Below are 26566 nucleotides of genomic sequence, written 5' to 3'. Positions count from 1 at the left end.
TAATTTTGAGCCACCATTTATCTGGAGTTCAATATTTGCTCCCCTTTTAGCTGTTTTGTTCTCCACCAACTCCTGAGGCAAATATCTCTTTTTAGCAGCTGTACACAAGCTTCATTGCAGCGTTTTGTTAAAAGTAGCTCGGGCTGGAAATGCTGATGAGAGCGCTGAGAGTCAACCAAAACAATGAGCTCAAAGCCACTAAAACTCATCTTAGTAATAATAGTGTTCATCACTACAACAAACACCTTTCAAATACACATCATAATAACAACATAATTTGATCCGTTGTTAATATTAAAAAAAAGTAACAGCTTTAAACCAACAAATATATATGAATAAAGAAAATACTGATCTTAACTATGACAATTTGAGACTTCATTTTATTGCAAATTATATGCTATTACAGACTTTTAATTGTGATGACTTCCTCACTGATAAAAAATAATTAATTCCCAGTACTTGCAGTGCCTTTTGTGCTGCTCATTAAGAAAGATGTAGGTCTATTTTTCCTTAATAGTTAGAGCTAACTGTTTAGTTGTATCCAGTGTCAAGATAAATTTGGCATCATCAGCAAAAAGAAGCATCTATATAGAACTACTACCAGATTTTAAAACATACAGATATTTCAAGTTAAACTAACTGCTAATTACAAGATCACAGTGATAACAGACCACAATGAAATTACAGAATTACAATATGTCAGTTCTTTATAGATAATACAGACTTAGACTATTCAATCTTAAGCAACTCATATACAGTAGATGTGGACCTTAACGTGGAGTATAATATTGTGTATAATATTTAAAAACAGAGAGAGGAAGTGTGTTGTGTTGTGTTTTCTAGAGTCCCAGAAGTTAGTTGCACATTTACAATCTTCTGCTAGTTATTGATAATGATGAGACATTTCCACTTGATGCAGTACAAAGCAGCAAAATTGAGACATGCAACATTAAGCAACAGGGAAACCATGTACAGAGAGGATAAGTAGAACCTAGGACCCGAGAAAGACAATTTATCAGGACTGATGTGGTCTTGAAAAGGAAGGATGGCACAGGTACATCATTAGAAACACAGACATTACTTTGATGATATATGCTAATCTTATCTGTTAGTCTATTATGTGCCAATCATTTTCATCAAATTTAAATCGTATATATCCTTTTCTCTTACATCTGTCTTGTAAATAACACATACGGAAACAACATGCAATTTGTTTTGAATTTGTTGGTGCAGTGAGAAAAAAAAAAAAAGTTATTCCCTTTTTCGCTTTTTAGTGTACATTTCGCCCTTCACTGTAGTCACTGTCATTGCCGTCTCCCAATGGGCCAGGGGGAGGTGTAAACTGTTGTGTGTTCCCTTTGGTACAAATAGACGCGTCTGCTTATTTTTTTTCACCTGCAAGCTTTACTGGGAGGATATGACATGCACTGAGGATTCATGCTATTCCCCCAGATCCCACGCGATCCAACCAAGAGACTCCATCCTTCATAAACATGGTTGATTTATCTCAGGCACACATTTAAATTATTCGAAATAAAATAATGTCATAAAAAAAAAAAAAGACAAACAAGGGTTAACTTATGTCATGTAGAAAGAAGACAGAATATGTATGAGTAATTACATAATTTCTCTCAAACAAGGAACCATATCTCTTATTTAAAGTCATAATAACTGATGTGCAAATTTCAAGGATTTTGGTGATTATCTTCATTGTTAAGGGAACATTGCTGCACTTCCCAGAGACCACTCACACTTGACCCCATGTAATTGTACCATCAAATGCAACAAAAATCATGTACTATTTTAGAGTATATGCAAGTCCCTACTGCTGTTTTGCAGTATTGTCTAACCGTACAGATCCCATGAGGACAATGAGGAAGCTTACAGTGCTTTTGTCAGGAGGGACATGGTGACCACATGCATCAGCTGGACTGTCAGAGCTACAGCAGTCTTTTCATACGGCAGGTGTGCTTCTCTATGTGCATAGTGGCCCGGTCCGTGGAGCTGGTCAGGACGTCCAGAACTTCATCCTGTCGTTCCAGCTCTGTCTCTGCCTCCAGGGCAAGGTTCTTCAGCTGCATCAGCATCTGCGCAGATACACACAACCAAATAAGTACACGCTTGTGGACACACACACACACACACACACACACACACACACACACACACACACACACACTCTCGTTTGTTTATGTAATTACACACCAGCCCCCAGTGAACACGAACAACTAAGGAGCAAGACACAAATAAAAGAAGACTTAATATTAAAACCTACACAGAGTTGGTGAGCAGTTGCAGAGTGGAACACGTGGACCATATGTGGGGAGGTGTAAAGATGGGGTCAGTGAGTTAGAAAGTGAGTGCGTTAGTGACACATAGAAGTAGATGAGAGTGAGATTTTCATTTAATGTTGAGTTTTTTTTTTCACTTTGGTTATGAAAACAATCGCCTGCAACGTTATGTCTGCAAATCAGAAGACAATGCTACAATTCAACATTAACCATGATGCAGTAACAGCTACTCATGCGGCAGATATAATAATATTTCACATGATATAGTATATGAAACTTGAGAATATATTCGGAGGCGAGTATTAGCTTGTCTCCTGGGATCACTGATATCATACAATACCGTTTGTTTTCTGCTTTCAGTGGGTTTAAGGAATACTGCGACTACATCTCAATGGTCCAAAAACTGTGTATGTTATGGTTGATGGAACAACTTAAATATGCTGCTATGAGCCAAGCAAAACCTAATAAACACTCACTCCAAACCCCACCACCATGGTTTCTAAACTAATATTATGTTATGCTACATATGCTCTCACACACAGACACACACAGACACACACAGACACAGACACACACACACACACACACACACACACACACACACACACACACACACACACACACACACACACACACACACTGACATTATGTCAGTTTTCACTGGCCGTTATATGCGGACATTGCAACTGAGCACAGAAACGGGTCCAGACAGCAGTTTAAAAAACAGATAGTATGTCAATACACACCGAGGAACAACTGTATTCACTCACTCAGGTCTGTGACTTTACAATTTCAACTGGGAGAACATAACTGAATCACACCTTGCAGTTAACATTCACAAGAGTTTTGGTGTGTCATAGAAAAACACAGAAAATGAATATTTTTAGCTGCTGCTTATACAATGGCTAGAGGACTTAAGTCATGCAGAAACCCCCAAAATTAAACATTTAGGCTACAACTATTAGAAAAATATATGAGCTAAAATTCCTAGTGTCATGGGCATTAGTGGGGTAATTTCAGGACTGTGTTAGTAGACATACAGTACACGATATCCAAAAAATGCTTTATCATCCTTATGAGTGAACCAGTTTGTACTGTTAACAAGTTGGAATTTCCAACCTCAAACGATAATAATTGTATAAAAATGCTTGGACAAAAGGGGGATATTTGCTAAAGCACTCAGGGCAGGATATTAAACTGAGTCAACCTCTGTGGAAATTGCCCCACTGTAGATTCTAATCTTGACATGAATTACATTAAGAATGGGGTGTGTACAGAAGCGTAGTATTAACTCAAAATTGGCAGCCTTTGAAGTCGGAACCATTATCAGCATTATCGACAATACCAGTTATAAACACAATAGACAAGCCGAGCTGTATGAGCGGCCCAGTGCTGTTACTGCTATGATAAATTTGTTTGTAAAATGATTATACAGACAAAAACAACAGTAAACTAGTGTGCATTGTTATTATGTACAATAATTAACTAAATATTAGGTATAAAGTCCTAACAGTGCCTCGTTTGAGATATGTTTCATGCAGTGTGTGGACAAAATATTGCATCATGAGGCAGGACTTTTAGTAACTAAACCACGATTGACAACACTGAAACAAAGGTGGGTCCAATGCCCAGTATTTCTCAGGCCCATTATATTATATGCTTCAACTGCTACTCCTATTTGTTGTGGAATTTGTGTTTTTTCTGTGTAGCAAACATAGTTGTTATTTTTTATGGCTCTTCTCCTTCACATATTAAATGATTTTGCAGTTTTTTTTATCTATGGGCCTGTAATGTGGGAACCAATGTCTGAAGTTGCTTTCATATCTCACATATCAAATCAAAGCTGATTGCCTTGCTGACAAACTGGCTGGGTCGATATATCGACCAATATAAGTATGAGGTTACTTAGAAACAGTGTCAGTGTTACATATCCTAATGTAGGTAATGAACTGCAGTCATTCATTCATCTAAATACAATCTGATGTGTATCCAAATAAAATATACAAAAAGCTAAATTAGCCTGCTGAGGATTTTATATTAAATATCTTATTCTAAGGAACCCGTAATAGTGTTTCACACAAAAAAACTGTCTGAATCATAGGTCTGAATTTGCGTCACTGTGTAAGTCTTGCTACCACAGACCATATCTGTAACAGTTCTCAGTGTTGCGAGGTTCTGAATGGAAAGACGTTGTACAGTCTGACCAAATGACTGACCATGTTTCTTTTCCTCTCTTAAAACCAGGATGGACTTTGGTTTGTGGTCTCACCAAATAACATTTTAAACACACAGGATAAAAAATAAAAATCATTATGATGAATTGTGGCTTGGAATGGAACTATCAAAATACATGTTACTATAACAGCTGCCAAGGCAATCTGTTGCCCATACACACAGACATGACATTTGTATTACCTACCTTGTATATATAAATATGAAAAATCTAAATGCAATAGTGCCTCATACAGTCATACAAGTCATACAGTCACACAGGCAATGGGAGTCCAACTGGACCTCACCTGTTTAAGTTCTTGGGCCTCAGCCTGACTGACAGATGGTTGGAGGACATGCACCTGCAACTGGGAAAGCTCTCCTGCCGGGACCTCCAGTGGGAGCTCTGTCTCTTGGCACGTCTGCAACAAACCTGACTCCATGGGTGGAGATGGTGAAAAAGTGCAGAGTGCATATGTTGTTTATGAGGAAACCAGACAGTAAACTCCACAGCACAGCAACTGAGGCAATCAGGGTGAAGTGACTCATCAAAATACATTTCTGTCAAGACGAGACACCAATAACCATGTCCAACTGTCATGTGGATGAAGTGTTTTTACACGTGGCTGCACAGTTAAAAATATACAGAGGTGGAAACATAGAGCTTTACTGCCACTCAGTGGTCAAATTTATTCTAGGCATGGAAACAACAATGAAATAACTGTTTGTCCTGTTCCTTACCTTCATTCCATGTTGTCCCTTCTGAGTCACACGGCGATGAAACTGGAGTTGCCTTGAAAGCAGTGTATTCATTTGTGAACTCCACCTTCTTTTTGTACTGCATCTCTAACACTGACATTGCCTCTGGCATCTTGGCAGACAGGAGCCTGTAGCATATATCTGGCTTCCCAATAAACCGCTGTCTAACAGTAATCTCATAAGGACTCTGCACCCTGATTTCGTCTATTTCATTTCGTTCAAAACGATGAAGGAGCTGGCAATTTGTGTCTCGTACCTCCAATGAGGACACCAGCACCAACAAACATCCTGGTTTCAAATCTGAGTCTCCACCTTTGGATACTACAGCTGGGATGCTTGATATCACCTTACTTCTACCAGACCCCCTGCTAGCTGAAGCAGCAGCTGAAGCAGCAGCAGAAGCTGCAGCTCTTGCAGCGTCCTCTGCCTTGGCTTCTTGCTGAGTCTTCCAGGGGAGTTTACCAAAAGGCCACCAGGCGGGAGACTCCAGCTCTGACAGAAGTCTGCAACAAAGTAGACAAGGAGCATGAGAATTTGTGAGTGTTTGACTGTTTGTCATTATTAATTCAGGCTGTTTTTATTGCACTTTAGTTATAATATGCAATACACAGAAAACAAGACTTAAAAATAAAAAATGAGCTATGTATCATCCAGTTACGAAAAATATGTATATAATTACTTATCAGCTACGCCCAGGTCAGAGTCAATCTTCTCCAGTCCCTGCATCATATCATCAAACTGCTCTCCTTGGTGGCTGAGGACTCTGCCAGTGTCCTCCAGTCTTCTCTGGGCCCCGGCCACCAGGGTGATCAGCTCTCTGCCTTTAGAGGGCTGAGACTCGGCCCCACGGGCCTCTGAACCAGGGGACAGGAGACGTTCTCTCCAGAAATGTTCCAACACATTATAAACCACCACCCTGTTGGGCTTAAGGGAGCCAAACCAGTGTTTCATGTTCCCCTCTTCAAGCACTGTTAGAGTGCTAAAGATGAAACTGGAGGACTCCATCTTGATCTCTATAATACGGGAGAGGCGGAAGCTGGCAAGACTCTCCTTACTCTGGTTAGAAATGAAGCGCACCATGGTCCTGGTGAGGGACAGGGTGCCATTTTCCCAACGCTTCTCACTGTTGATGTAATAGGAGCCAGGCCAGCTGTGGATAGGAACGTCCCGGCTCATTTTGGAAGGAGGTACACCAAATCACCTGGTAGGACAAATGCACATGCTCACATTAATGCAGTATTAATCCAATATCACATCATAAGGACACAGTACTGACTGATCAGTCTGCCTTAATAGTGAACATACTTTCTTCAGAGTATAATAAGGGATTCAGACAGAAGATGAGATCCTATGAGGCGTTTACACTGGCAGCTTCAGCTTTCTATTCAAATGACCGCATTACAAGTACGTCACTATAATGTCATAACCCCTTTTAGCATTTGTTACTTCCTCTTGGTGGATTATATCCGTCCCAAACCACATTAGTCGACATTATCTTGCTGGGCTGAGCATTACGTTACCCCATAGTCTTCTCACTAAGGACGGTGATGTTTATTACGGAAGTGATGTCACACACTAGCACGGCAGTGTTTACTGTCCGACTTGAAAATGCTGCTGTCATAAAAGGTTACCAGGGCAAGGTTTTGGGAAAAAACAAATAACAAATATTGTTAGCTATGAGGGCGGTTTCTGAATTGCCTAAGATATTCTATAGTGTTAGCGTTAAAGATATTACAACGTTAAAATAAGTAATTGTAACAAACAATAGACAGTAGCGGTTTTATATGTGCGTCGTTCATAAACGGTAAACTGCATTCTTAAGGATGGAGTCATATGCAGCGACCTGTTGTCAAAATAGAAAGAAAATACGGTCTAGCATAATGCAAGTTTTCTAACCTAACCAGGTTTGTCAGTAGTTTGACAGTAAAAGTGAAAAGACGTAGCTAGCTTTTTCTTACCGGTTCTTGCTGTCCAAACGGAGACAGCTAAGCTTGCTAACTGGCTAGCCGAGCTCTTGTTTACCATCATGGACAGAGAGGCGTACCGTAACTGCTGCAGCCTGGTCAAAATACCAAGACAGTCGTATGAGCAGTTTTGGTCTTCACATTTTGTAGATTACATCGACAAGGAGTTGAGCTACTCTAAGTTTTTCAAGAAATACTTGCTTCCCAATCACCCATGCATGTTTTCAAGAAGGTTTACAGAGAACTGGAAATGCAGAAAACAGTGGGTGACTGAGGAGGGGAAGCCTAATTTCCAGAAACTGCTGCAAGAGTTTGGTAAATAAGCCTATTACCAATGCGTTAACCAACTACCATATATCATTATGCTGCTGTTGCCATTACTGGTGTCATGTAAGTCAATGTATTTGTTCTCTATTACAGATGAGAGTCCTGTTCCTGTTGCAAACTGCAATGCAAAGGAGTACAATGCAAACCCTAAACAAGTTATGCCTTTCAAAGAATTTATACACTACTGGAAGGAATATATCCAGAATGGCCACTCATCAGCTAAAGGATGTCTCTATCTGAAAGACTGGCACATGGCAAGGTGTAAATTTAATGCGAATTTTGAACTTGGTTTTGCTTTTGTGAACAGTTATGTGCAATATATGTAACTAATAACTGTTATTATTCGACAGGGACTTTCCAGAACACAATGTTTACACCACACCTGTCTTCTTTTCCTCTGACTGGCTTAATGAATACTGGGATACACTCGAAGTGGATGACTACCGGTTTGTCTACATGGGACCCAAAGGTTCATGGTATGAAAAATTCTACATTATAATGGTAAAACCCAGATTATACATTAGTTTTTTATTTTTTATTCAGTCAAACTAACTTTCTCATCACTAGGACCCCGTTCCACGCCGACGTTTTCCGCTCCTACAGTTGGTCAGCAAACATCTGCGGTAGGAAGAAATGGCTCCTATATCCCCCAGGTCAGGAGGAGTTTCTGCGAGACACTCATGGCAACTTGCCTTATGATGTGACATCATCTGAACTTCAAGACAGAGGCCTTTTTCCTCACTCCGAAGAAGCCTGCCAGCCTCTTGAGATTATTCAAGAGGCAGGTGAAATTATTTTTGTGCCCAGTGGCTGGCACCATCAAGTTTATAATCTGGTAAGAACCGTAGAGGTAATGATATCTGAACAGTAGAGCTAGAGCAAAACGATCCATCAAATGACATATTATACATTATGGTCTTTTATAGTGACATGGAAATTCTATTTTATTACAGATGTATAAAAGTTTTATTGGCATCAGCAGTTTATGATCATCACTTTAATGTTTTTCTTATAGGAGGACACCATCTCTATTAATCACAACTGGTTGAATGGCTGTAACATTGACATCATGTGGCAGTTCCTTCAGAATGAGCTGTCATCTGTTCAAAAAGAGATTGACGAGTGGAGAAACACAATGGATTCCTGGCATCAGCACTGCCAGGTACTTCAAAGATAAGATGGTTCTGTGTGCAAGTCCTCCAAAAACACACCGCTGCCCTGAATGATACAATATAAACATTGCGTAAGGTGACCGTCGTGTGTGTTTCTTTTCAGGTCATCATGAAGGCCTGCTCTGGTATTGATTACGGTGAATTTGCCTCGTTCCTGAAAATCATTGCTGACAACCGGATGGCTTTCCTGAATGCTTGCTCCTCTGGGGATTCCTCAGATTACCCACGACATCTCTCAGAGATCCTCACCACACTTGGACCTTACCATGCTGCCTTTGACCTACAGAGAGTGGCTCACATAATTGAATGCCTACTTTGCAATGAAGACTTTAAGCGGCTCGATCATTCAACACTGACCCTGCAGCCAGAAACCATGTTACAGCAAATTCGAGACACCATACAATCCACAAGAGGGCAGCATCTTCTTTATCAAGAGTAAGATGTTCAGTGGTGTCCCAACAATGTTAACTGACACCTGGAATTAGCTTGAATGACAAGTGCCAGTTTGTACTGTGTGAAAAAGATGATGATAGAGGTGTTACTGCACCTTTGGTTTGAGATAAATTGTAATCTCAAATGTTGCTTGTGAATGTTGGAATTGGTTTTTGCACTGAAAGATAAAAAAGATAAATAAATAAAAAATACACAAGTTGATTGAGTTTTTATTTAGCGATTTTTGCACATTTATTCAATAACCACGAATACCATATCACAGTTGGTATATCCTGATTTATAGTGCTGCAATATCTCTTAAATAACATAAATCTGTGGAAAATTATACTTCACAATTTGGGAAAAATCACTCTAAAATTAAGTTTTAATGCAAAAAAATTACAAATGTGAGTTAGTGACACACAGCTGCTAAGCAATGACAGTGTAACATACTGTACTTGAGGGTTTTGTCTATGAGACGTCTGTCAGATGTGATGTAGGTCACATTTTTGAGAGCTATTAAACATTCTCTTCAGTTTGTTTTCACATCTTTAGGCCACCAGTCTGGCAAAGAGGCCTCAAGTGTCACTGTGGTGTCGTCAGAAGATTTGAAAGTCAACACTTCTTTGGCATGAGCCATGCGGATTAGGCTCAGACCCAGCTCTCCCACCCCTGCTCGGTGCTTCCCAGCTGGCTTGCCTGACTGCGTTTGGAGCGCAGCTCCTTCCTCGAGGTCTTGGACTGGAGATGATAAGCGTACTGGCATCAGGCGTTTCCGAACCACCCCAGTGTGATGAGTTCTGGCTGTGAGCTCCTGGCCAATGTAACAGCCTTTGCTAAAGCTGATGCCCTGCATGTAGACGAGATTTGACTCTAGTGGTAGTGCCACTCCAGGAGGAAGGTCCTTCACTCCCTCAGGAAGTCCTAGGCAACAATGACAGCGGAGAAAAGAATCAAAACTTGTCACAAAATATCAATATGATGTTGATCACATGTGAATCCATACTTCTCACCCCATTAATCTTTTAATACAAGCTGTATGTTACTAACTGGCCTCACCTATTGCATAGCGATGTCTGTGATACTCCTCTGTGTCACCTTTCTGACATGATGCAATGATATCCCAGGGGTTAATTTGACTGTCTAACATCAATCTCCAGCCCATTTCCTGAGTTCGTGGATCATCCTCCCACACCAGAGCTTTTCCAGGGGAGGAAAGCTCAGGTTTACTGGCCTCTTGACCTGGGTTTTTTTGCTGGGGGAGCACCGCCCATACAGAGAGCTCTGGACAGGGGTTAATGTTGACCTTTCTGCGAAGCTTGTACACCTTCAAGTGTCTCAAGATTGAGTCCTTAATTGTGCTGTCACACTCCAGGAAAACACCGTGCCCGGCATCAGCTTCTTTCAGACTATAAAAGAAATACAGAAAGTTGAGTGCCTCATAAAAAAAGAAATCCACCATCACACACCTCACTAATGTTTTCACTTATTTTAGCTGATTAGGTCACCTTGGATTAAGCTATCCTGGGAAATTGCCATGCTTTCATCAAAATACAGGACTTCACTGAATTACTGTACATAAGCCTATTTTCCCTTTTTTGTCATATCACACATGCGCACAAGGAGTTGCATAATTTGAGAGTAAAGCATTAGCTGACATAGTGAACATCTGTTTTTCCATTTGACTGACTTAAAAGGTGGGTTTTTCTTTACACTGAACCAGGTGAACGTGACTTGCACAGGCAAGCTTATACTTAGAGGTGTCTGTTTGAGCCAGACCGTACACTGGCTGCCTAACCATGATATCTATCACTAGGCGACCAATGCCAACAACTGCGTAACAAAGATAAGCGAGTACCCACACCCTTGTAACTGAATACACGTGCAAGCGTTTAAACAGAATAAAGGCTTGTACTATACCTGTACAACATGATGTCATATAGTGTTCTTCCTTGTACATTTAGCATGTGTGAGTACATGGCTCTGAGTCCAGGCTCCTCCAGCAGCTCCATGTCGTTGGTTATAATCCCCTGAAGAAACGGGCTTGTGTCTTGGCCCTGGATTTTGAGCAGGGTCCTGTGAGGAAGATGATAGCACACAAACTGTCCCGGGACATTTCTAGTGTCCTGACTGTACTTCTTGACACGGGTCCCTGCCGGAGCTGAAACGCCGGAGAAAAACGTTACGCACAAAAATCGACCGGTGTATTTACCGGCGTAAACACCGAGACAGCTGCCGGACGTGAACGCTCTCCTGGCGAAGCACAAAACCCCCATGTTGTCAACTGTCACAAGAGTGTGTTAAATGTTAAAATGAAGTGGTTACGCCGCCTAATAACACCAGTGGAGAGCTACATAACACAGGACATCACGGGTGACTCTGGCTGCTACGCCTCCATCTTGAAATCCCACAATGCATTTCTCGATAATATTGGAGCACGTGTGTGGTGGTTGTGCTGCCGCCTGTGGGTACATCAGAAACACCACAGTCTGTTGTTCAGTGATAAAAGCTGGATAAATAAAAAATGTATTTAATGTATATTTTGATCAGTGGTGGAAATTTTCAGATTCTTTACTTAAGTAAAAAATATTGTAAAAGTACTCAATTACAAGTAAAAGTCATGCACATAGGTATTATAAGTAAAAGTACACTACTCAATACAGAAAGAGTTGCTCAGACTGTTATTATACTAGTATACATTCGGTTGCCAGACAGAGGCAGTTGGAGACTCATCCAAGACATCTCTCCTCCAAAGTCTACAGTTATAGTGATTGATTAAGGGTCATTTGTTTCTCAGTTTGTAATAGGCCATAAGCAGATTCAGTCACCTATGAATTTTAATAGGTCATTAGTAAGGGGTTCTACAATGATCCACCAGATGTGTTGCATCCCTTTTCTAGAAGGTAAGTGGTCACACTGTCCATGTGAGGGGTGTCATGCTAAAGGAGGGTTTTTCACAATCTGTCAAATCGAAACTCGTTCTTATTAATGGTTTATAACTGATCTACAAAGCATTAGTAAATTATTCATTAACCATTAATACATTACAGTTTGTACATTTTAGTAAATGGTGCCTCATCATCTCTAATTTCTCTTATAATGAGAGGTAACAGACCTAATCAAATCTTAAAGACACCATAACACAATATTAAGTTAGTACCCAAGTTGAAATGTTTGGCTTTAGATATGACTAGATTCTGCTTTTATTAAACACCTGGTATTGTGTCAAGTATGCATAGGAAAAAATTAACCCAGAAAATGTAGGAAAGAATCAGTCAGACCTCTCAGATGTACCATCATTTCTCATGTCTCTCAGCCTGCGTGCATGGAAGTCCTATTCCTAAATTAATGTAAACTTTTAGTGGTCTTGGACTGAGGATTGGATTCAGTACTGATCAGTGAATAAGTCCTTTCACTGAGTTATATAATGACAAAATGCTGAGCAGGCATTTTATGATGCACTAAAATGTGCTACAAACCATGCATTGCTCAGTAAAACCTATAACAGTTGGGAACATATGAAAAATGAACACGCACACAACCACACACACACACACACACACACACACACACACACACACACACACACACACCTGTAGTTATTGAACAACATGTGTAACTAATTAAAAGGTAAACAAAACCGATGGAAAATAGAAAATAAAAGGCTACATTAAAGTACAATATGGAAAAGAATCAACTCTGCTTTTATTTTTTAGGAACAAAGTCAATGCATTGCACCCATTGTTCTGTCTGTTAATGAGTTGTTGATTAGCACCAGGTGCGAAGTGCCACATATTGTATACAAAGCAACCTAAGCCCCGATAGCAAATGGAGCATGTTTTATTATTTTTTTTTATAGCTGTCGCTGATTCTGGAAAAGTACTATTTTCCCCTTTTTATGGCATTTTCCCATATTTAAGATAATAAAATGCTGTGTGTTTTATTTAGTTGTAAAAAGTATATGCCCCTCTTGCACCCATGTTACTGTAAGTGCTGTTCTTCTCATTACAGCTTCACTGCCCCATACACTTCAAAATAACTGAAGTAACTGATTAATCTCTACGTGTCTCATCCCAGGCATGAAATAAACTTAAATCAGTTTGCACAAATTACTTGTTTACAATTTCTCAGATGATTCATGCTACAGTACCTTTTGTTTGGGTTTCAATTGGATCCTTTTCTTCTACCAACACATGGAAGTTTCTGGCCATAACAACAGACATGTCTTCTCATAATAATAGAGGTTGCTTGCAAGCTTCTAACTTTGAATTAGACTTCATTGAAAGCTTTCAATTTTTCAGTTTCCAAAACACACCATTGTTATTCACATGACAAGACAGAGAAGCAGACGGCTACGACAAAGCAGGAAATCAGAGGTTTGAAATAAGTTTATTTCTTCATGAATAAAATACTAGAACAGTCTTTAAAAGTCTGAGGCACTTCGAAGTATGACAACAGTGAAGGCAGGATTACATATTAATCTGAAACCAGTTTTAGAAACATACTGTTTCAATGACAGAGAAACTAAAATGCTCAACAACATGCCTAAACATAACATAAATGTAAGCTAATTGAATAGCAAAGGATGGGAATTCTACTGTAGCGTAAGTCTATACTGTATGTTCCCAGTTGAAAAGCATGCATCATCTGCTTCAGATTGCAGAAAATCAGTATTTACTTTAGACAATAATCAGATTTTCTATTCACTTACCTCTTCCCCTTCATGTGATGTGACACTGCAAGCCTTTGGAAAACATAGATAAAGGCTTTGCACGCAATGACTGAAGACCTTCCCACCAAGCAGATGTTTACCAGAAAAGCCTACAAGTGACACAGCCCTGTTTCATCACCTTCATCAAAATACTTCACCTTTAATCTGCTTCCAGCGACACCCATCCATACTACATCCAAAAATACTTCCCCAAATAATAAACATGCATCTTTCCAACAATCACCATTCTTCAGAAATGACTCATTGTGCATTTGTACAGTGCTTTATACTGCATTTTCAAATTTGGCTGTAGGGTACAATCCCACACTTTCAAATTTAAATTTCTTCAAATTAATCCAGTTCAGCAGCAGTCAAGGGTAGATCAGATAAACAGCTCAAAGCACTCTGTTTATATAATTGACGTTTCAGCTGGAATTAGAGATGTTTAACTAAGTAAGCAAATGTTAACCGTGTCTGAAAGCTATTGCAAGCACAAAATGACACACTACAGTAACAAAGGAGATTCATGATACTGGATTTGATAATTTCTTTATGGGTGGTTTGTTTTTTATTCCCAAAAACTAAGCCTACTCTTAACTGTACTCCTTCAGTCAGTGTGATTGAAATTCTCAGTTGCTATTGTCCAGAGTCGCATCTCATACTCGCACACGCATCATCCAGCTGTTTCACAGTGCAGTCCTGGAGTCTTAAATGTTTTTACTGTTAATGTACGGAATTAGATTTATCTCTAGATCCAGACTGAGGTCTTTCCATTTTTTACAATGGTTGCAGCCTTCTCTGTGGCTGATTTTGGCCTGGCTCCTTGTTTCTCTTGGACTGTATTGACTCGGTTTTGCTCGGCCATAGTGCCCCCAGATACAGGACTACTGGTTCTGGAGGTCTGCTGGTTGTTCTTGGTCTGATATGTTTGAAAGGCCATATCGAGCTGCTCCTGGGCAACCCGTAGGTGACGGTGCAGGCTCGCCAGATCAGAGGGGATGTTCTCATCCGGGCTGGTGCACTGCTGCTCCTGGGCCACATTAGCCATGTTCTGCTCGTGGGTGATGAGGCTGTTGGGGATCCTGCTCGGTTTGTCTGTCTTCATCACTAGGTTGTATCCCGGAGGGGAGGCCGGGATGTTGCGAGAGAACGGGTAGCCGTAGGATGTCCGCCGGCCCCGGCTCCTCTTCATGCGAAGCGTATCCCGAAAAGTGCCAATTCCCAAGTGGAGCATCTCGCACACATTTAGCACCAGACAAAGACAGCTTACCACATACATTATGAGGAGGAAGATTGTTTTCTCTGTGGGCCTAGAGATGAAACATTCCACGCTGTGTGGACAGGGAAGCCTGCTGCATACATATGAAGGATTAACTCGAAAGCCATAGAGCAGATACTGTCCTGCAAGGAAAGCAATTTCAAAAATAGCTCGTGACATGAGCTGAAGAACATAGATTCTCATCAGTCCTTCTTGCATAATTCTTTTGCGGCCGTCATGTTTTGGCGGGTCTTTGCTGGTGCTGCTTCCTTGCTCAGGCTTGACCTCCTGCGCCTCCATTGTATCCTCATAGATCATGGGCTCTGCATCGTCATCTTCATCTTCCTCCAAGACCTCCTCCAGATGGTGGCTCTCTCTCCACCTGGAATGAGGAGGTGGCTTCTTGCGGAACCTCTGTTGTTTCCTGCGCTCCACCTCCGAAGTTCGGGCTATCTTGTGAATAGCATAACCCATGTACATGATGGAGGGAGTGGAGATCATGATGATCTGGAAGACCCAGAAACGGACGTGCGAGAGGGGAGCAAAGGCATCGTAGCATACGTTGTCACAACCGGGCTGCTTGGTGTTGCAGGTGAACTTGGTCTGCTCGTCCGAGTAGATGGACTCACCTCCAACTGCTGTGAGCACAATGCGGAAGATGATGAGCACAGTCAGCCACACTTTCCCCACGAAGGTGGAGTGGTTGTGGATCTCTTCCAGGAGACGAGTGAGAAAGCTCCAGCTCATGTTGCTCTTACAAGCTTTTCAACTAGAATCTGTAAAGAAAGAAAAAGAAAGAATAAATCAATTGCAGTGATAACACGTCAGTAACCGTATTCCTACAGTTTTTTTCCTTTTATCAAAAGCTGGTTTTGTTTAGTTGTCTAAAGAAAGGAAGTTCAGTGTTGGGCTGCAGCAAATGATAATTTGTATTACTGACAAATGTTTGATTTTTTTCTCTATTAATCAATTTATCATTTAGATCAAAGCTAATGAAAAATGTGTATCACAGTTTCGCAGAATTTTCACATGTATTTTATTTTATCCAACAAACAAATCCAAAAATATTCAAATTACAATCAAATAAGACAAACAAAACCACATTGGAGAAGCTGTAGCGAGAGAGATTTTGGCATTTTTGCTTGAAAAATAAAAGATTAATCAATTATCAAAATACTGTAGTTGTTCATGAATATGATTAATTTGATAACCCTTTCTCTAAGTCTAATCCAGTGAAGATGCATAATTAAAAAATGTGGCATGTTGTTTTAAATACAATGATATATAAATGATTTATGTATAAATAACCTTCTGAATGCTGTTTTTTGTCTTTTTTTTCAATGAGCAAGAAATCTTTTCCAGATGTCCCAAACATAAACTGTTCTCATCTGCTCAATAATAGTTCTTGATGTAGAGGAGACATACATTTCAATTGATTACACATCGAGACACAAAACAAAGGCTTGTGTTGATTCATGTCAGCAAGTACAGTGATGTCATTCAGTCACCCGAACCCGACACATGACACGCAGCATTTCCAATATCCATCATTCAAGCAGATTGAAATAGTTAGTTAAAATTGCAAAAATAGCAAAGGGAGGATTAAAAAAAAAAACCTGCCAACAACAGTCGTTTTGATTAGACCCAAGAACATGCTACATGACTACAAGATAGTGACAGATCAAAAACACAAAATGAAACTGACACAACTCTGAATGTATAAAAACCCCATTCTTATACCAGAGTGTGCTCCACTCAAAATGCCACTTCAGAAACATACTTTATGTGGCACTTTAACACTTGATGCCAAGGGACACACACACACACACACACACACACACGCAGAAAAAAACAGATGACAAGAAACCTCACAGTCTCATACTCTCCTCACAGCCAGAGTCACTGCTGACTCTGTGAGGTGAATGAAGCTCGGATGAGGCGACAGCGAAGCACTTCTGTCCCTTCATTCATGGGGCAGAGCTGCAGAGTTCACGTTGATCTCATGACTGCGGCACTGTGCTCCCTGGCGTGGGATGTGCCATCTCCCCTGCCATCTGAGTGAACAGGAGAGGCTTGTTGCTCCTGCCACGAGCCCCCCCCCCCCCCCCCCAGATCCAGCACTGCTGACACTGGGGAGGGGTACAGCCACATGGAGACAGATGGCACCTATGGTAGGCAACGCATGTTTGCCCCAGGATGGCGTGACAAGAGGGCCGCTTCCACTTTACTTTAGGAATCACACTGAATGAATTTGTAGTGTATCATACTGTCAACCATATTCTAACAACGACTATTAACATTTAAGTGTCCTTGAGATATCTGACTGCTCTTTCTGATTAGAAGTGATGCAGCGATTTCAACTGGTTCTACTATAAAAAGAGAGTTTTAATCCAGGGGAGATTTGGCTGGTTTAATAAAGAGTAGATTTCACTGAAGATGTTTAGTAATTCTTTCAGATTAAGAGCACAAATGTATATGCAACATATACATTGCACAGTTTGAGCAAAGTTTGAAATCATTGTTTGGATTCCTGATTTTTTGATAAAATGTGTCTGTTGAGAGTAAGAGAAATATAAAAGAAGAAATATATAAAATAATTTTCACAAATAATCTTTTTAAAATAGAGAAAACGAGGGTAAAAGTGACCATGCTTTTAGGAATTTAAATGTTTCAGAAATACAGTCTGTCTCACAATGTTACAGAGGCAGGTACGGAAACAATTAAATTATATTAAATACATTCTTTTAAGATTTTTAAATTCCACAAAATAGAGCCACATTTTTAATAAAGGTATATTACAGTTAGATTGTCAGATTGTAAACTAGAGAAACAATATTTAGCTCACTTCAATATCAGTAGTGTTTGTATGCGACACATTGCGGTATCAGGTATTTAAACATGAACACAAGTGCAGACCTAATCAAGTTTACATTATACACTTGCATCATACTGTTGGATGAAAATCCAAGAACAACTTCTTATTACATTGTTTCAATTGCTTTGCCTTTTGATAGGAGAATATTAAGATTTGAAGAAGAAGATTTGAATTGATCTTTCAACATGATTAATTCAGACACTGGACCACACAAACAGTTTGACTGATACAACCGTGCATCTAAAGTGGTATGACAGCATAGCCGAGCAGAAACTATCATACTGTTTCTTTACAGGAAAGTCAATAATTGCAACAACCCACCTGGTAAAGCCGTACATGCATTTCCCATCCTGAAGGTCTCCTCTGCCCTCTCTAGATTTCCCCTCAACAGTCTGATCCATGGAACTCCACTTCCATCCCAATGTCCCAGCCATTTTTCAACTTATTGATAACTTCCGAAATTGCAAAAAGAAAAAAAAAGAAAAGAACCAACAACAACCAAGAAACACTGACAAACAAGACTTTTCTACGTATCCTGTTTTCTATTTATCCTGTTTCCTCACTGTGTGAAGAAGTGAGGTCTCGCCGCTGCGAATGCCTCACATTCTGGCTTGTGTCTGGTTTCTATTACACCAGCCTTCTGCCCAAGAAGGAAGTATAAAAAACAGGGAGGCAGAAAAAAAAAAAAATCCTCCTCTGGCAAGTGACCCTCATCCAAGGGTTCAGACTTGAGAGATACCGTACTGCACACTGAAATGAACACCCAGCTGAGGAAGCGTGTTAATCGCAACACAGTCAACCCCCCCTCCAATACTCATATGCAACATTTGTGACACAGCTGATGAGGGTCTCTCTCTGTTGCTCTCTCTCTCTCTCTCTCTCTCTCTCTCTCCCTCTCTCTATGTCTACATCTATCTATGTATCTCAGCCTCTTGCAGGTTAATGTCTTCATGCCCCCCAACCTTTTAAACAGCAACAACAGTGGCTCACTCTGAGGACAATGGTGATGTATAGAGTAGTTGAGTTGTTGCATGCTTCACACACACACACACACACACACACACACACACACACACACACACACACACACACACACACACACACACACAAACATGAATGCAGATTTTCACCTCTATATTATCAATTACATAACACGTGTGCAGTGGATGACAGTTATGAAAAATAAGAACTTTTGGGGGGGACAAAGACAGGGAGTTCGAGGACAGAAGTGTCACACAGACATAAGCCACCTTGCCTCAGTGCAGATCCGCTAGAATGTAACCAGCAGGTATGCTCAGTCATATCAAGTGTCATAATATTTACATCTTCAATCCAGGCAGATGGCCAGATAACAGAGCGGTGGACAGGTCGCACTCTGCTCCACCGCTCCGTGTCTTTTCCGACTTGATGTTTATGCTTGAAGATTTCACCTCGGCCTGTGGAGCGCAGTAGCACACGTTTGTTACTTTAGGAATGTGATGGATATTTTCACATCATGGCAAGAGCGGGCATACGTATGTGGATAGAAGTCTCTCTCTCTTTCTCTCTCTCTCTCTCTCTCTCTCTCTCTCTCTCTTTCTCTCTCTCTCTCTCTCTCTCTCTCTCTCTCTCTCTCTCTCTATTTCTCCCAGACATACACACATACATTTCATTACATTTTTTTTTTTTTTTTGCTCTGATATGACACGACAAAGCACAGATGATAAGGTATTCATGCAAGATTAAAATCGGAAAGGAATTTCTCCATCTCTTTATTCCATGTGCCAGGCCCCCTGTCAAGTTTAGGAAGGGATCTAAACTCAACTACTTTTAATAGAGGACAGATAAACGGGCTTGTGTCTGGCTTGCATTAATGAAATGTGTCTGCTCATTGTCACAGTGACCATATTATTATAATGCTACTTTCACAAGGCCCCTCAATAACCCTTAATTATGATCTGTATACTGCTATAAAGTAAAGAATAACGTTCATCAGCATCAGTGAGTCCGCCATCAATCAGATCACAGTTTCAACTCGGTTACTTAAGTAATTATGAAAAGTTCTTGACCCTCTATGCCTTAATACATTGCAAGAATATTTTTGGGTCGTCGGAGAGCAAAGACAACTGCAGCAAAACACGTCAAAAAGGGGAGATGGTGCAAAGCACATGAGAAGTCTTTGCATTTAGATCTTATCCTGTTTGAGTAGTTTGTGGTCTAAAGAAAGCTCTGAGAGCCAGCCATCTGGGCCTGCAGGACCCATCCTCCAGAGGCCTCGCCTTCAAGGCTCCCCTCTCCATCTGACTGAGGAGATGTGGCGTAGCGAGCACCCCTGGTGAGGCACTGAGGAGAAGAAGACAGGGGATGCTGCTGGAATGACTGGAGCATTTGGGGTTTGGACATGTGCTATCCCTGAGGGACAGATGAGCACGTGTTTTTAAGTTGCGATTGCATTCCTCTTCCTCCAAAATCTTCCCGTCATCCAAGAGATACAGATGGTCCAGTGAAGACGGCTGATGAAAGAGCAGGAGTGGGTTTTTAAATTCAAAGTCAATTAGAGTTTATGTTCCTCGACAGTTGGTACGTCTCCCTGTCCGTGGTTGTGGTTTACAATTAACACTCATTGAGGTTCCAAAGTTTTCCTGTCTAACTGAACAAAACATTGACACTAATAAACACATCTCTTCCAAGAAAAATTATCATCATCTAAATAGAAAAAGGGTTCTGCCAAAAAAGGAACCTTAATTTCATCTCTCATTTTCTGTCTCTCCTTGTATTTCATTCTCATTATTAAACAAAATAGGCATATGAAACATTCAAATTTCATAATTACCTGTAATAAATTACTCGAACCGTTAGCAGCATTTAAGTGACAACACTGTATGAATTATAAAATAATAGATTTTTTTCCAACAATTATTTTGTCTTTGAGACGGCTTTCAAATATCTGAATCGCTGTTATCTAAGGCAAAAACAAAAGCGAACAAACTCATGGAGCCAAACCAATGATTGTCTGGTGCTTAATGTGTCGTCCCCGCGTCCTCGGACAATCCAGGCTATTCTAGCTTTGGGAAACTGTAGTTCATGTTGATAAATATTGATTGAACTGCCCAGAGCCAGGAAAAATATTACAGTATTCAGCTGTAAGACATTGCTTGACATTGCTCTTGTCACAAGGACTGGCATCCTGTGACAGCCAAATGACAGTGTTTAATATTCATTAGGTCAAAGTTATATTTAGTGTTGAATGTAAAATGTAAATCTGATCATTTTGTCCTAATTGTCATCTGTAAGATTAAAAAAAAAAACATAAGCTCACAGCTGACAAATGAACACACTGGCATGCTTCAGGTGCTTAAAGACAAAATTACTTTTAACATGAAAAATAAAATTTTTTGTGATGCAAGCGAACACTCACTGTACGAACTACTACTTAAGTGTATAACCCATGTCCTCATGTGTGCTGTCATTGCCTAAATATGATGTTTTAGTCCCAGACAGTTTCACCTTTAAGAGGTCACTGGGAGCTGTGAGGGTTTGCAGCGTAGCCGATTGTTGCAGTGATGCAACATGGCGGAGTGAGCATCTCGACAACTCTCCTTGGCCGCCGCCAATGTCATCACAAGAGTTTTATCCACATGTATTTACTGAACAAAGTTGATGCGAGCAGACTGGGGGCTGTGGAGGTCTGTGTTTATGTAACAGATCAAGCTCCACCATGTGACTTCAATGTGCCCCCTTCCCTCCTTACACCCCCCCCACCCCCACCCTTAGAGAAAAGAGTGACACAAGACACCAGAGCAAAAACATGCAACTTGGTGCGAGGACTCCTCCTCTCTCCCATCTCTCCCACCACTATCATTAAGCCGCTCTCACCAGCCTGTGGGGGGCTATCCTATAGGCAGCCTGAGAGTGGTGGCAGTCCCATCTCATTTGTTCAGTTTTTCTCCCAGTTTCTCAGCTGAGCCTATCCTACCCCCGGGCTGAGTGCGTCCCGTGCCAGTTTTGCTAAGGCTGGACTCTACTGAAGCGACTGAGATGAAAAGCCTTGAGGTGGATGCCAACAACTTTCCTCAGCCACTCCTCTCTTCCTTTATATTTCAAAAAAATAATGACAAAGCCCTAATCCTCATAAACTCACTTAAAGGTGGGAGTCGTATGTCAAATTATTTAAAGCACTAGAGCGAATGAGGATATGCAGCAATATTTCAACATCCTTAAAAGTAGATTATGTTCCATTGGAAATTGGCCTGTTTCCTGTCGCAGAGGGAAGTTTCATTTTACTGCTCTGAGATTGTAATGTCATTCTGAAAGTAAAGATTTGCCACAAGGTGTGGAATGACCTGACTGTGAGGACAGACATCATGATCTTAACAATCATGTTTCATTTATATTTATGAGTAAGTGTCGAAATGTAATTAAAACTTGTATCTAATATGGAAGTCATAAAGCATTGCACCGATTTCGCTTCACCCATTAGATGACATGTCATAATTAACCCTCTGATTATGAGCTGTTCCCATCAGGGCAGTAAAAAACCAACACACAGCTACCCTCCAAATAAACAAAACAACAGTGCTTTGCTTGCAGAGCTGCAGGGCCTTAATCTCTGACATTATCTTGTCTTAACTGGCTATGTCAGAGGCTGATCTGAGGCAGGCCCAAAGGAGCAGCAGACCTAGTCAGGGTCATTTGGACTAGCAGAGATATGTTTACTGCAGCTCCTCCTTCCTTCCAGACGCCTTAGTGCCGTTGCCCTTCTCTAACTCAGTGGAAGTCCAGACATTTGTAGCAATGCTGCAGGACCCCCACTGATAACAGCAATATACCCTCTCTCTTCAGAATAGACTTACGCAAGAAGTGCTCAGATCAGAACTGTCCATGTGCACATACTGCAGATTGTGACGTTTTAAAGCTCAGCTATTAAACCAGTGATAAGAAAAAAACGGCAGTCTTCTGAGCAAAAGGCACTGGAAGGTGGGAACAAATTGGGCAAAAGATTAACCTTCAAGGTCATTAAGTGATTATACATTAAATGGGAACATAAAAGAAGTAAAACACCTGCCATTAAATATTATACATACAGCGTATAGTTAAATATATGTTTGCTTTCAAAGCCTAGTTTAGTTCATTTGCTTGCTTTTCTCAGTGGACGCTGTGGCCACTAGATGGCAGTCATGTATTCAATAAGAACAGACCGCTCAACAACTTTCAGGAACATACTTGACTTTCAGTGACACTTAACTGAGGTGAATGACCAGTCTAGACTGATGTCACTGACTAGGTGAGAGGATAACAGTCCTGATAGTGGGAGCAATGACCCAGCTGACAATAAGTAACATTAGCAGAAAAGCAGAAAAAAAAAAACAAATGTGTGCCAGATCTTCATGACCACGAACACATCCTCAAGGTTAGGTTAAGAGTATTTCAAGGCATTTGATGCATCAGATTATAACATTTTAGGAGTGTAGTCTATAGAGAAAGTTAATACTTTACAATTTATTTCCAAAGTATTGTCATTTGCCACAGCACAGTTTAATATGGCACACAAACCTTCGCTAAAAATCCAAACAACTACAGCCATGAGTAGAAATTCAAATGACTACAACAAATCACATGTAGCTTACAGCAAACCAGGAGAGGTTATATATGTTCATTGTCCCATTGTTTCGGGCTTTGGGGACTGCTCTCCTGTTACACCGCTCGCATCACTGCATCATTGAAACAGACAAAATTTTAACCAGAGAAATGGTCCCATTCATATTAACAGGATACTTAGCTTGGTGCAATATTCAACAAAGTCAGCTACACTTTCAAATATAAAATCCAACCCTATGTGAGACACTGGTCAGCTGCGTTTAAAGACTAAATCTCTCAGCTTGCTGGATGGCATCTCTTTCTGATGGAGGATCTCTCCTATATAGAAGATGCATAGATTATGCAAAAATGTAGTAAGCAAACCTACTTCTTTTCTGCCACTTCACTTTGAGTTGTATGAACTTTTACATACCCAGCTAAGTTTCAGTGATGGTGAGAAATTAAAGCTGTTATTCATGCATAGAAAGCCAAATTATATGTTATGAGAGCATAATCCACAGCACCACAGTGACAAAAAGGACATTTAAAGGCAGCACTTACCTGTCCATGTGAATAAAGCAGTCGCTTACTCTATGCTTTATGGTAGAGCATCCTTGGCGGGAATCCAGAGGCATCGTTTCACTGCTCAGGCTCAGAGGGATGAGAGAGACAATGGGTCATTTTTCTTCAAAACCCCTCACCACCAAGTACAGGCAGCACACTCAGGAAACCAGCATCCTGCCAAAGGCCCCATTGTTCGCCAGCCTGTCCGCCTCCATTGTCATGACCACCGAATGTTTATTTGTTTAATGAAGGATGACTTCTACTATAACCCCATTCATTCACCCAGAAGTTAACAGTGACGTAGATCTAGACCTCTAAAACCTTGCTTAGTCTCATTTAGCCATGTGTGCTAAAGTGTGTGTGCCTGAGATGTGAGATGACAACTTAACTATCACAGGGAATCCACTTTATTTTTTATTCATTTTTTTTTTAAAGGGTTTAGTCAACCTCCAGTGGATTTTTAGGCATTTATTATCTACTTAAAAGTTTCTTCTGACACAATTTGAAGACTTTCCTTTGTAAAGGTTATTTTCAAGGCCAAAAAAAGGTTGCATAAGGCATTTCCTCAGCTGGATGCAAAAGGCGGTTTGTTGTTTTTTTTTTTGTCAAGTGATGGAAATATGGCATGACAAGTCCTTTTCCTGATGTGCCATGGCATGCTCAAAACATAAAAGATCTGACATTCATTCTTTTTTTGGCATTATGTTTGACCTCTTATTGTATCTCAAATGTAGTACGGTATAAAAATGAAGTTGAACTCATGTGTAGAGAAAGAAGCAGCTTGTACTGTATGATAATAAGAGCTATGAAAGAGCTATGTAAAACATTTGTGGGATGAGCAAAATTCAAAATTTACAGCTTTCATTTTTTTCAAAAATTACCAGCCCCCAAATATTTTTTACGAGATTAAAAAGACAAAAGTTAAAGATTATTTAAAATGCTATTTATTCTAAGCGACATACACAAACATATAAATATGACTATGAGTAAGAAATGATAAATTAAATGTCTAACCAATAAGTAATCTCTCAATGAGTAATCACTCCTGTATTGAGAAAAGAAATAGCTGATACACAACACAATAATTATTTCTATCATTGTATTTAGTCCACATCTAAAGTATTTAGCTTAGCATTCAGCAAGCATTTTAAAAATCCCTTTAAATGTACCTGTAATGATAATAATAATGATGATTATAACTAAATTACAATACAATCATCATCAATCAAATTACAATCATAGACACATACAGCGTATCATAAGCGTAACAGTGAAAATTAATTCCGTGACTGCAAATAATTTGGTCAAGACGTGAAATATAAAGAGTGAAAAACAGAGGGCCAGAACAGAGCACTGGGCTATTCCATATTTCACATCAGAATATGTCTATATAGTATTGTTATAGGAGATACACTGTGTTCTGTCAGATAAGTTTGAAAAGAAAATAAGGTTTGACACTGTCTGATTGTTACCTATAAACCCTGGTGTGAAGGTTTGCTTAACAACAGCTGTTTTCAAACTAGTTGGGACAGTGCCCGTAGTCAGTGATAAATCAGCAATGTTTAGCACTGGCCAGAGATCTTTGGACAGTTTAGATAATATATAACACAATAAATGTGTGAAACTCCAAAAATTAAGTGTAAAACAATGGGCACTTCTCACCATCAATGGTTGCCATCTTGGCTATGTAGTGGAAGGAGAAGGACCCCCAACATACTTTCAAACTCGTGAACATTATCATTGTAATTTCCATGTTGCAAGACAAATGAGCACACACAGGACTGTGAAATGTTAATTTTAATGTCAAGTTAGCAAAGCAGCGACACTTGCGGTTACCTGTTGCAATCATCATTTAGTGGGAGTGCACAACGACAGTGTTTGATTTGGAACAAATGTTGCCAGTGAACACACTGTGTACACAGTGTACTACGTGTGAGTGTGCTGACTGAATTACGTGCTGATTGAGATGCAGCAGAGGATTGTGAACATGGTACACATTAACCTGCATGTATGGCTGTACACTTTTGGTCTTGTTAATAACCTTTTGATCCAAAAAACGGTACGAAGGGTCATGCCCAGTGAAGTGAATGCTGAACATACTACTCACTAATAGATCATGCCATTACTAAAGATGGAAAAGCTCCTGCTGACAAAGTACTCTTTCTGAACAGAAGGAACCCAACCAAAACACATAGCAACTTAACTAAGCAGCCATGTCTTTCCATGCAAACACTGTTAATGATAGAAAAAGACATGTTTATTCAATCTCCTTGCCTTTATTCTGAAGGCAAGGACATTGGGTTTTATTTCGTAGAACACAATCAATGGGGAATTCTCCATGTTTAGCATTTTTTTCAGAGTAGCCTATTGCCGGAAGACAAGGGTCTATATATACGTGAGGTCAGAGGGGTCACAGAGTAGATCCCTTTTAATAGGGAGGTTTATG

General features: G+C 40.2%; 4 protein-coding genes across 7 annotated transcripts; 1 reads left to right on the top strand and 3 right to left on the bottom strand.

Annotated features, from left to right (window-relative positions):
* Positions 1-362: 362 nt before the first annotated feature.
* On the bottom strand, positions 363-7358 carry snap47 (synaptosome associated protein 47). Of its 2 annotated transcripts, none has more exons than XM_056391007.1 (5): positions 7220-7358; positions 5941-6462; positions 5244-5764; positions 4811-4935; positions 363-2087 (listed from the first exon to the last, which is right to left on the bottom strand). In XM_056391007.1, exons 2-5 carry the CDS (start codon positions 6435-6437, stop codon positions 1941-1943), a joined length of 1290 nt encoding a protein of 429 aa, XP_056246982.1. In that variant the 5' UTR covers positions 6438-6462; positions 7220-7358; the 3' UTR covers positions 363-1940. The 2 variants fall into 2 exon arrangements, with proteins under 2 accessions (XP_056246982.1, XP_056246981.1); XM_056391006.1 differs by lacking the exon at positions 7220-7358 and adding an exon at positions 6567-6798.
* jmjd4 (jumonji domain containing 4) lies at positions 7288-9378 on the top strand. 2 transcript variants are annotated; one of them, XM_056391005.1, is made up of 6 exons: positions 7288-7540; positions 7646-7811; positions 7903-8028; positions 8120-8387; positions 8631-8714; positions 8828-9378. In XM_056391005.1, exons 1-6 carry the CDS (start codon positions 7288-7290, stop codon positions 9161-9163), a joined length of 1233 nt encoding a protein of 410 aa, XP_056246980.1. In that variant the 3' UTR covers positions 9164-9378. The 2 variants fall into 2 exon arrangements, with proteins under 2 accessions (XP_056246980.1, XP_056246979.1); XM_056391004.1 differs by having other exon boundaries at positions 8568-8714.
* On the bottom strand, positions 9371-11559 carry iba57 (iron-sulfur cluster assembly factor IBA57). The gene is made up of 3 exons (XM_056391010.1): positions 11077-11559; positions 10216-10565; positions 9371-10080 (listed from the first exon to the last, which is right to left on the bottom strand). The coding sequence occupies exons 1-3, from the start codon at positions 11430-11432 to the stop codon at positions 9689-9691; spliced, it is 1098 nt and encodes a 365-aa protein (XP_056246985.1). The 5' UTR covers positions 11433-11559; the 3' UTR covers positions 9371-9688.
* Positions 11560-13526: 1967 nt separating this feature from the next.
* gjc2 (gap junction protein gamma 2) lies at positions 13527-24269 on the bottom strand. 2 transcript variants are annotated; one of them, XM_056391008.1, is made up of 2 exons: positions 24118-24269; positions 13527-15901 (listed from the first exon to the last, which is right to left on the bottom strand). In XM_056391008.1, the coding sequence occupies exon 2, from the start codon at positions 15870-15872 to the stop codon at positions 14616-14618; it is 1257 nt and encodes a 418-aa protein (XP_056246983.1). In that variant the 5' UTR covers positions 15873-15901; positions 24118-24269; the 3' UTR covers positions 13527-14615. The 2 variants fall into 2 exon arrangements, with proteins under 2 accessions (XP_056246983.1, XP_056246984.1); XM_056391009.1 differs by lacking the exon at positions 24118-24269 and adding an exon at positions 18322-19044.
* Between the last annotated feature and the right edge of the window lie 2297 nt (positions 24270-26566).

This window comes from Seriola aureovittata, chromosome 12 (assembly GCF_021018895.1).
Source record: "Seriola aureovittata isolate HTS-2021-v1 ecotype China chromosome 12, ASM2101889v1, whole genome shotgun sequence".
NCBI classification, from domain to species: domain Eukaryota; kingdom Metazoa; phylum Chordata; class Actinopteri; order Carangiformes; family Carangidae; genus Seriola; species Seriola aureovittata.
The sequence above is the reverse complement of the archived record's forward strand: the minus strand, read 5'-3'. Positions and strand labels throughout refer to the sequence as shown.